The sequence below is a fragment of the Dermatophagoides pteronyssinus genome, unplaced genomic scaffold (assembly GCF_027571235.1).
Source record: "Dermatophagoides pteronyssinus isolate colony J.1.1.1.1 unplaced genomic scaffold, Derpt_VIB-CSIC_2022.12 sq0006, whole genome shotgun sequence".
NCBI lineage: Eukaryota > Metazoa > Arthropoda > Arachnida > Sarcoptiformes > Pyroglyphidae > Dermatophagoides > Dermatophagoides pteronyssinus.
Genome location: NW_027461530.1, coordinates 136,387 through 148,701, shown reverse-complemented (window position 1 = coordinate 148,701; position 12,315 = coordinate 136,387). Strand labels below are relative to the sequence as shown.

Sequence of the window (12,315 nt, the reverse complement as noted above, 5' to 3'; positions counted from 1 at the left end):
GATTATCATGATGGGATCTAATCGATAATTGTCAGCCGTTTCGTTTTCTGTTTTTGTTTCATTTTTGTTACATATCGAAAATCTACATATTTGGTGATGATAATGGTTATGTTATTCAACGATTAACCATTGTGAGTAATGTTAATGCTATATCCATCTGTGTTTCATATTGGAAACATATTTTCCACAAATGCATTCTGTGTTTTTTTTCGAACATGACATACATGGAGATCATACATATTGATAATGAATTGCTCACTCACATATACAACCAATTGATGTAATTATAATTATTATTATTTGTAATAATAAATTATTATTATTGCATTTATTATTGGAAATGAAAATGATAAATCTTATTTGTATTCATTCATTCATTCCATATAATAAATTATAGATATTGTTTTTGTTTCCTATCTATTTTATCAAACAGAAATAGACAGACACAGAGATAATAAAACAATACCTTTTACCAAAAATTAGAAAAAATGGTATTTCAACATCCTTTTCACATTGATGATTTCTTTTGGTTGGTCTCTTTTTTCTTGCAAAATAACAAGATAGATTGGTTAATATTAGATGATTCTCGAGAATCGATTTCTAATGTTATTGTTATTGTTGTTGTCATTTTGTTGTTGTTGTTGCTGTTCAATAAAATAAATTCAAGTATCTTGTCCTGGTTCGAAAAGTTTAAGTATAGTACTACACTACTCTCTCATCTACCTTATCTTACCTGTGTGTTTATTACCACTTTTATTATTATTATTATTATTATTTTCTAGTAGTTTATTCCATTGTGAAAATAGCCATTTTTAAACGAAAATAGAGTGGAAATTTCATGATTTTTTCTGGTTCTATCTTGGATCATGAATCATCATTTAGGAATTGGAAAGAAAAAAAACCGACTACTACTACTACTACAAATGCTAACGAAAAACATACCGGTGTTCCGGTATTATATAATAATAAAAACTTGACTTGATTAGAGAAAGTAATGCTTGAACGAAAGAATGAAAAACGAAAGTAATCGAAAATCTTCGATGAATATTGCCATTTTGAGAAACTTTTTTCTGTTTCTTCCTTGGTGGTGATGGACGAATGATGCTCGGTGAGGAAGAAAATTAAGAAAGTTAATCTTGATATTAATATTGCAGGTAATATTTTGATTTTTGTTTTGTTTCGTTGATCGATTTGATATTTGGTTTGTTTATTTTCTTTTTTGTTTTCTGGTTTGTGAGAGAATCAATTATATGTTTATTTTCTGAAACTTTTTTTCGTTTCTGCATTTAATATTCAAAATAGAAATACATTCCCAGGAACAAATATCATTTCTCGGTCGGTCGGTTTGTTTCATTTGCTTTTTTCAATTTTAAAAAACTTTTTCTTCTCTCTTTTATTTCATCAGGCAAACAAACAAACAAACAAAAGTGGTATTCAAAGCAGAAAAATCCAATGGCATAATTAGTTTGCAGTGGATTTGCAACGGATTTTTTTATGTTTTGAATTGAAAAGTAAAATTTTGTGGCAAACAAAAAACATTTCACGAATAATTAAAATTGGAAACACTAAAACAAAACAAAAAAAATTTGAAAAAATTTCAATTTGTATTTGAATACAAGTCAAAATGATCATTTGATTCAGTAAAATGATTAATTGAATTTTTTTCATTCAGAAAATTACTCTTGTGATCGTGTTGTTGTTGGTGTTGGTTAGGTGGGTGATCTGAAATCAGTTTTCAAAGCAAGAAACTTTTTCAAATTAATTTTTAAAGAATGACGAAAAAAACATTTCTTACATAATGAGTGTGAATGATTCGGAGTAATTGAATAATATGCAAATTTTTTCTGATCATCAAATTAATCATCATTAATTCGATACTTTTTTCCCTATAAAAATGGTTTTAGGGCAAAGAATATGGCAAACAGAAAAAAATGATGATAAAATGAAATGAAATCCTATCTTAATGATTAAATTTGAAACAAATATCCCTATATTCTCTATTTGCTTTTCTTCATAGGATTCATCATTTTAGTTTTTGTTTTGGCTCGAATCATTCTCTATGGATATATAGAGAAATGGAGATATAAGAAGGGAAAAAAGAATAAACAAACATTTGTCTCCATTGAGAATTCTTTGTGCTTTGTTTCAAATTTTTTGGTCTATCGTTTGGCCATTGTGTGTGTGTGTTTCTAATTGAGAATTTGTAATCAAAGAAATGGATAATAATATGGTTTCGTTGGCTCTCTCTAGTCTTGATTAAATTATCTTTTTTGTTTGTTGCGGAAAATGAAATAATAATAATATGGCTAACTATTTTCCCAATCGGGTATTTGGGTCTCAAAAGATACTTTTGTATTCATTTGTTTTTTTTGGTAACATTTGTCATCATCATGAATTATCATCATTCGAAAATGATGATGATGATAACCAACAAAATATGTAATTTTTTCTACTCGATTTATAAACAAAAAAAAAATGTCAATCAAAAAAAGAAGAAGAAAAGTTTGAAACAAAACCTTGAATAAAAAATGATGATAAACATCATTATTTCGTGAATTTTCAACAATTTTGTTTTGCCATCATCATCATCATATTATCATCAAATTGGATTATATGCTTGCTGAAAAAAAAACAAAACCACAGAACAAAAAACAAACAAAATAATGATGGTTTTTCTGCACTCAGATAAAATGTTTTTTGTTTTTGGCAGAATTTCGATTCTTTTTTTCCACTCTTGATGTTTATGATGATGAGATGAAAGAGTTGAAAAAAAAACAAAAATAATTATCATCATCATCATCATCATCTTGACGAAGCTAAATATTTAATTTTATGATATACAGATAATAAAGGCAATAAATAGATATGATGTTGATGTTTTTTTGTTTTGTTTTTTGGTTCTCTTCAACTCATTGTTTGTTTGCTGGTGAATTATGATGATGATGATAATCAAAAAGATTTGATGATTATAATGATGATGATAAGAGAATTTGATAATGAAATTGAAAAATATTCCGTCTAGTTTTTTTGCTAGAAAAATAGATCCATTTCAGTTTATTTCATTTTGTTTGTTTGTTTTTTTGTTGAAACTTTTGTTTTGTTTTTTTTTTTTTTTTTTTTGGATGATGATCATATGATGACCATATGTGAATTGAGCAATGGGAACATTGTAACATTGATTTGGCTGCTAACTTAAAATGAATGAAATAATGATGATTAAATGGTGCCTGATGAAAAACATTAACAAACAAACAAACAAACAAGCAATGAAAAAATATTGATAATGATAATTTTTCATAATAATAATCATTGCTTTTTTGTTTCAGAACCGTTTAATGCAAAAGGATAAACTTTGCTTTGGATAAATGTGGTGGGTAACATTTTTTCTGCTTTAATGTTATGTAATCGTTGATGTACGGGGGAAATTGAACAAAAACAATAACTCTAATCATCTGAAAAAAAACAAAACAAAATCGAAATGAATCCGAATTGATACTATGTGTGTTATAGACAATCAATGAATTGAATTGAATGGAAAAAAATCAATGTTCTCTGTATTTTGGCTATGTTTCTCTTTTTTAAAATTCATTACATTTTATATCATTTTTAGCCATTAGTGAATTTTTCGTTAAGAAATGAAAACAAAAAGTTAATCACCAAGTCTATAAGTCATTATTATCATTATTATTTTGTTTTGAAAAGAAATGATTACAAAGATTCTTTATTTTTTTCATCCAGATTATTGAGATGTATTTTTCTGTTTCGAAATGTATTTTTTCTGATGATCACCAAAACGAACGAACGAATGATAATGATGACAATTGATCGTTTTTGTTTGTTTGTTTGTTGTTTTCCAATGAAAATGATACAAACAAACAAAAAAATTAATTCTTTTGAAGCAACAACAAATTCATTCGGTGTTTTTTCCAATTTTTTATCTTTGTTTGTTAAATTCTTTCATTTTTTCCATTCATATCAATGTAGCAAATTTCTCAAAAACAAATCCACAAACACACACACAGAGAATATTGATAATTGAAATGATGGAATAATTTTCTTCATTTCGATTCTTCGTATTTTTCTTTAGGCAACAAAAAACGAAACGAAACTAATCGATTTTCCCCATTCATTCATTCATTCATCCAAACACAACCAGCAAAAAGAATTTTTTTTCAATTATTGTTATTATTATCATCATCATTGGAAATTGATATTCACTCAATATTTCTTTTGATAAATGAAAAAAAAGAGAGAAATCTATTAGATGAAAACCCAAAGAAAAAAACTTAGTAAATTGGTAAAGATGTTGGTGGTGATATGAAAAAAAATGAATAGAATTGATGTGTGTTTTGGAGATATCTATAGAGCAAGCAAAAGAAAATTGAATTATTATATTTAGTTGTGGATGCTCAGTGTGTGTATTTATCACACACACACAAAAAAAGATTCATTGAATTCAGAATTGGAAATCTTTCACTCTCTCTCAAAATGATCCGATCAAGCTTTTTTCCATATTTTTCTCTCTATTCATTCATCTTTTCATCAGTATCATTCTGCATTCATTGTTGATGAAAACTACTGAAAAAAGGCAGTATGTTTTTCTCCTTTTTACTATTTTTGTTGAAAATATTCTCATTGGACAATCAAACATTGTGAGTGTATAACACTGATGAAAAACAGATAGATTTTTTTGTTTGTTTGTTTGTTCTGCCTGGTTTTGTTTTCTGCCTGATAGATTCGCCAAAAATGAAACTATTTTTTTTCAATTAGTGGAATTAAGCAGGTGATTTTGATTTGTTTTCAATTTGATTTTGATGGACTTTTTGATTCTTTTTTGATTTTGTTTGAATTTAGCGCCCAAAACAAAACAAAATTACATTTAAATTTTCTTTATCTAAATTTAATTAATTGATACAATTAAAATAATGAGTCAAACGGAAAAACAATGAAAACCATAAGCGCAGATAAAAGCCAAAATGCTAAATGAAAATATACTAAATGTCCTTTGGGTGAATCTCACTGACGAAAAAAAAAAAATGACAACAACCAACCAACCAAACGAACGAAAAAAAACAATTAAAATATAATACTGATGTGTGTGGGTGCCGGATGTGAAATGAAATGGGAAAAATTTTTCGTTTGTTTTTCGTTGCCAATTTACAAAACAAACCAAGCCAGAAAGATATTTCGAATGGAATAAAAAATGGAATGGGAAAAAACCCGATTAGTGAAAGTCATTCTCTCTCTCTCTCTCTCTAGATATATTCTCTCTGAAATTGAAATTTAGTCAACAGAAATTCACTCAAAACCAAAACCAAAACAATATAATGTGATCGGATTTATTCTCTCCATTTTTCGATTCTATTTTGCTCAATCCACCAAAATCCATCGTAATTCTTTTTTATTTAATGTTTGCAATTTTTCTTTTTTTTTCCTTTCCATTCTCATTACATTACTCATGAATCTTAAAGAATCTTTTTTTATATTTATTTTGTTTGAAAAAATGATAATTTCAAGTGATGCTATCGAGGAAAAATTCATTTTCATTCACCGCAGCAGATTCAGAGTTTCGATTTTGACTGATATTTTTTCCCTCATAATTTCCATATGAGATAGATTTCCTATTGAGACATTTTTTTTCGGTGAAAAATAGTATTCATTTGGGACAACAATCAAACCAGAATAAAAAACCAAAATAGTTGAAATGATCATCAGTAAAATGTTAATTCAATTTTTTTTATATCATATCCATATTGGATGGATGGATGTTTGGGTGTTGTGGTTAAAGCTGGAAGGCATCATATTTTGGAATAAGTAAAAAAAGTTTTTCTTTTTTCGTTCCATCTTTTCCCATTTTCATTTTCCAGAAACATTTCTCTCTGAGTTATATTAAGAACAGCAAAAAAAAATTTCGAAATGGGCTGTTGTTTTCTTGAGAAGAAAAAATCATTTAAGAAAATGATGATCATTATCAAAACAAATATATTTTTGTCGAAATTTTTCACTAATTATTTTTCTTTTCTTTTTACAGAATGAAAATGGAATGACATGAAGAAAAAAAACTGGAAGAATTGGAAATTTTAATAACGGAAAAAAAAGATGGAACAAACATTATTGATAAGATTTATTAGATATTTATTTCAATGGCCATTATCATTAATTATAAATTTTCAATCATCATCATTATCAATGTCAGCAACAACAACAACAACAACGATGATGAAAAATTTAAAATTATCCATATTATTAATCATAATTATAATGATTATCAAAGTTATGACAATAACCGCTAAAATATCATCATCATTCCATAATAATGATGATTATCATTGTGATAATTGTCAAATAATGAAGAATCGTCATTTTGTAATGAAAATTGACAAAAATGATAGGTCAGCAGATAATCATTGGCCACCACCACCATTAGATCATCAACAAAGTCATCAAACTTTTAATCAGATCAAAAACAATTTTACTTTTTCTTTTTTTACTAATCGACCACCATCATCATCATCTAGTGTTACATCATCCTCATCATTCAGTGATAATATTGAAAATATTGTTTTTGTTCATCATAATTTACCACCATTACCACCGACAACAACAACATCATCATTATCCATTGACCATCAATTGTACAATCATCATTTTGGTGAGTTTGTTTACCCACCGTTCACTCAAATATCAATTTTTTCTGTTTTTTTCAATAATAATCATTTCCGATATAGGGGTTTCACACTAGCAGCAATGTGAATGAAATATTTCAAATGCAATATTTCAGTCCATAAGGCTGAAATGTAGTGAAATATTGCATTTGAAATATTTCATTCACATTGCTGCTAGTGTGAAACCCCTATATCGGAAATCTGATATATTTTCTCCCTCTGTGTGTGTGTGTTTAATATTTGGTTTCGACCTTTTTTTATTTGGAAATTTTTTCTTTTTTTCATTTTTTTCATAAGGCTCATGTTTCATCAAGTTTTTATCATTTGGTGGTGATGATAAAAATGAAATGTCTATATTTGTTTGTTTTCGACACTTAACGATTCGGTTATTTTGGCCAAAAGAAAGAAAAATGTTTTTTTTTCGAAGAAAGTTTACCTGGCAATCATTTTTCTGTTTGACTGTATCGTTTGTCCAAAATTGAATTCAATTTTTTCACAATCAATTTCCCAACAAAATTGAATAGAAAATTTTCACTTTTTCTCTTTCTTTTCTCCATTGCTGGCATATCAGTGATGATGATTTCAAGTGATGTCTAAACTAGCGAAAAGAAAATTTGATTTACATTCATTCATTCATTCAATTGTTGTGCGAAAAAAGTGATGAATTCATATGATTTACACTAAAATGATTTTCGAAAAATGATTGCCTTTTTTATCATTTTTTTCAAATTTCAATTTCAAATTTTTTCCTGGTGACCAATTCTGCTGTTTGGGACCGAGAAAATGAAAACAACAAATTTTTCTCATCCCATTTCCAAGGACTTTTTATGTTTTGTTCGATTTGTTATTTCTTCTTTTGTCACTCGAAATGACAATAAAAATTGTTTCCTTCCGATTATCATTTCCCAAGAATTGTCCCTGTTGATGATGATGACAAAAGAGAAAACTTTTTCAACACTTTTTCCATTGTTGTTGTTGTTGTCGTTATTGATGTTGTCCGATTGTATTGCCATTTTCATTATGATTTTCATTATGATGATGATTATGATTAACCCTTTTGTTTCCTCAAATATTTATAATGATCAATTATTATTGAAAAGTATTGAATGAAAAAACTGGCAAAAATGAAATCCTCTTTTCAATTAGTTTTTTTTGATCAAAAAGGATGTTTCTCTCTGTGTTTGTTTGTTTGTGTGTGAACATTGAGGATTTACAATTGGAAAAATTGTTTTGTTTTTCCAATGAAGAATTTCTCGGTAAGAATATTTTCAATCAATCGTCGTTTTTCCTGGAAATCTTTAGAGGATTTTTTTTTGTTTTGAAAATCGCTTTTCAATCAATCAATCAGAATTTGAATTTGATTGATTGAATTTTTCAATGTCTTCTGGTTCTGGTTCTTATATTGAGATATTATTCTAGGAAGAAAAGATATTCAAACGATAAATGCCAATCAACAACAACAGTGAAAAAACTTTAACTTTTGTTTTGATTTGATTTCAGTTTTTTTTCTATTTTCAACAACAAAAAAATCAAATGAAAACAACAACAAAAACTTTTTAGTTTCCAGAAAAAAAAGATTCTGGAAAATTGCCAAACGATCCATATAGAGAGAGATATGGGCAAAACAAGACTATGGAGCTGATCGATTTTTATCCCAAAAAACCAACAAAAAAATGTGATGAAAGAAAATTCAATCCAAAGGCGCCATCATTCAATTGATTTTTTTCGTTACTCTTCTTTTCCTTCGATAATATCGTTAGATTCTTCTTCTGTCTATTATATTCTGGTGGGTTTATTTTATTTTTGTTTGTTTCTCTGTTTTTCATCCGAAAATATTCGATGACGATAATGATGAAAACCACATACAAAATATCAAAACACCAAGTGAATTCTTTCCTATGATGATGATGGTGGTAATGATGGATTCTTTTGTGTTGGGATGTGTGTGTGTGTTTCACACATCATGAATCAGCAAAAATAGTTTTTCTTGTTGTTTGTTGTTGAAAAAATGTTGTTGGTTTTCGTTTTTATTTTGTAATGAAAAATTATCGATCCTTTCCTCTATTCGATAGATATATTGATGGAGAATATTTTCCTTTTTTAGAAAGTTTTTCGAAAAAAAAAATTTCCAGGAAATTTTTCTGTATTGATGTTTTTTGTTGTTGTTGTCAGTTCATCATCATCATCATCATTATTTTCCATTATTTTTTCAACAATTTTTTTTCTTGTTTTATCATCACACCATAAATATCTTTATGATGATGATGATAAATATGATTTTCTCTCTCTCGAGAGAAAGAAATCTTTCCGGGAAAATTCGAGAGCCGAAAAAGAAAGAGAAAAAATTTTTCCCATCACATCAATATTACCGGATTATAAATCCATATTTTCTTATTATGTTTACCATCACCAGCACCACTCAAAACATGTTTTCCTCCCCCCCAAAGAAAACGACAAATCTAATCCTTTCGATTTTGCCTATATAACACACACATTGATTATTTTGGTTGTTGTCAAATTGTCAAAATCAAAGATGTATTCCAGGGCTAATTTGCATATATTTCCTCTCTTTTTTTGACATGAATATGTCTCGCGTGTTTTTCTTTCTGTTTGTTGAAAACATAAATTGAATACGTGTTTTGTTTTGGTTGTTTTTGAAGAAAAAAATACTGTCAAAAGAAAAAAAAACTTCACTGAACAAAGAAAATCTTAACAACCCAATATTTTGATTATAAAATAAGGATTTTTTTCTTTTTTTTCTTTCGTTTATATTCCTGTGTTGACTTGTCATCATCATTCATTCACCATTCAGTCAAAATCAATCTTTTTTTTTGAAGTTTTTCTGTTTCCTTTGCACACTTTTTTTTCACTCACAATTCCTCAATGTTTTCGTCACTCACTGATTCGTTTTTTTAAATAACATTCTGAAGAAAAAAGTGAGAAATCTTTGGAGAGATTATGTTGTTTGTTTGGTATGTTTATGAAGAATCTACGGTTATTTTTTGTTTGTTTGTTCGATGACTATGACGACGACGACGATCCATCATTTATAAATCTAGATTTTTCTTTTGGTTCAATTTCTTTTCTATTGCAAAATGGATGGATTTTGTATTTGAATTCGTGAATGCCGTATACTTCCGTATGTTTTGTGTTGATCAATGTGGTAGCAAGCAAGCAAGGGTAGCAAAAAAAACGATGTTTACGATTGATGACTTGATTACTTTCTGTGTTTGAGATGAAAGGAAATGTTTTTTTCTTTTGAAATAATGATGATTGAAAATTGTTTTCAAAACAAATTTTTTTCGATTTTTCAATATTTGAGAGAAAAAAATTATAGTTGAGTGAGGTTAGGTTGATGACCATGACTATGACTGTGATTCATAGTTCAGTGAGGTTAGGTTGATGACCATGACTATGACTGTGATTCATAGTTCAGTGAGGTTAGGTTGATGACTATGACTGTGGCTGTGATTCATAGTTCAGTGAGGTTAGGTTAGTGAGATACATGAAGCAAATTTTTTTTTCTTCATATTTTCTTTGCTTTATTTTCATTTTCTAAAGGAAAAATTGTTGGAAAAAACGAAGAAAAAGCGAAAGTTTGTTTGTTTATTTAATTTCATTTCATTTTCAGGAAAATGAAATTTTTTTAATAAAATTCAAGTAAAATGAGAAAAATCTTACAATATGATTTCTCTTTCTCTTTCTTTAATAATAAAAAAAATTCATCAAGTTTATGCATAAAGAACTCTGGTCCTGTTACTTTCGAAAAGAATGAGTCAAAAACAAAAAAAAACAGAAAGATAAATTATCCCAGTAAGAATAAATAAGAATTTTGTTTGAAAAAAACCAAAAAAAAACTGAAACTGAAACTAAAACTAAATACACCAAGTCTTTGGGCTGATGCAAGTTATGCAGAATGCAAAAACAAAAAGATTGGTCATTAATTCTTTCCCATTCAGCCAATTCAGTTGGAAAACGAAAAACAACCAAAAAGTATAATGATATCTGGAATATTTTTGATAATAAGCAAAAAAAATTCTTTATATGCAAAACATAGTCAAGTGAAGTGACTAGAAAGTGAAAGAAAGATTTATTTTCTTTACCTGTTTCTTTCCATGTTAAGATCTCAGGTATTATTACTATCAAGAATAATAAACGTATGAATGAATTCTTATGTGCAAGCGGAAGAGAAACAGGAAAATTTCGAATGGTATTTTTTCACTGAAAGTAAATCAAATAATGAAAGATGCTAATATTAGACTCACTGACTGACTGTTATTTGTTTGTTTGTTTATCAAATTGAAAAGAATTTATTTTCTTTTTCAGTGATGGAAAAAAACTAAAAATTTTAAAAATTCAAAATAAATTTTAATGAAAAATAAACATAAACATTGATAACAGACGATCAATATTGTTGTTTGTTTAATAATGTTGATCTTTGTTTGCTATATTTTTGACATTTCCGTGTTGGTTTGCTCGATTTTTTTGATTTCTTGCTTTTTACCACATTTTTGAAAAGAAAAATCGATAATAAATTGAAATTGAATGAAAATTCCGCCGTTTTTTTAAATTCATTTTTTTCCGGGATTTATTAAAACAATGTCCAAACGAAAACGGTTATTATTATTTCAAACTATACAAGGTTTGATCACAACCTTGAATGAACTTTTTTCGAAAATCAATATTTTTTTTTTTGTTTGGAAATCAATTTCGGCTTGGAAAACAGTCAAAGGTTTTTGTCAAACTGAAACATCAAACGATGATGATGATTGAATTTATTGATCGCGGTAAAATATGATAAGATATGACAATATTTTATCCATACATTTATCACATTCAAAAAAACAAAATAATGATAATAATGATGTGCGTGTGAAACGATACATCAATGTTTTTTTGGCTCAATGTTATGTAAATATGCGGTAAATGTTTGAATTGCCGCCATTCTCTTGCTTGAGATTTTTATCTCTCAAGTTTATTATTATCTTCTATATTTATTATTTTGCGAATGAAAAATGATCGAAAAAAAATCATTTTATTTATGATGTTTTCGTTTCTTTGAATAAAATCTACATACAAACAATATACACACGCACTTTGCAAAGCCTACTTAACTATTTTTTTATTTATTTTGTTTGGCAAATCGATTATCACAAGTTTATTCTCCCTCTCTCTTTCGCTCTTGATAGATATGATAATGATATTCACTGGACTTTTACTATATGGATTCTTGAATTTTTTTTCATTTTTTTTGGCGGCTAGAAATTCAATACAGAATTTTTTTCTGTTTCTAACTTTGTTACAAAACGAATGAATGAATGAATGGAATGAAATGAAAAATTATCACAACATTCACACACACACTTTATGAATGAGATTTTTTTTTGTTGTTGCCCATCTTTGTTTTCATAAAAAAACAGAATCCATGATCCAGAATCATTTATCTATTCTGCTGTTGCTTTGCTTGATTCCACATGAAATTTTTTTTCATACAGAATTTAAACATGGACGATTATTTTTTTGTTGAAAACATTTATTCTCTTTTTATTTTTATTATTATTGATCCAGAACTAAGCTAAACTAAAAAGTTGAAAATGAACAGAGAATATTCTCTCTTCATCTCTTTAATCATACACAGACATTGTATAAG

At 27.5% G+C, this 12,315-nt stretch overlaps 1 protein-coding gene across 1 annotated transcript in view; it reads left to right on the top strand.

The window, feature by feature from the left end:
• LOC113796284 (uncharacterized) overlaps positions 1-12,315 on the top strand; it is a 36,888-nt gene that overhangs the window by 2,021 nt on the left and 22,552 nt on the right. The window contains exon 2 of the mRNA XM_027346522.2: positions 6,032-6,652. Coding sequence (XP_027202323.2) covers positions 6,100-6,652 — 553 coding nt within the window. The 5' untranslated portion in view covers positions 6,032-6,099. The remainder of the gene's footprint in view (positions 1-6,031; positions 6,653-12,315) is intronic.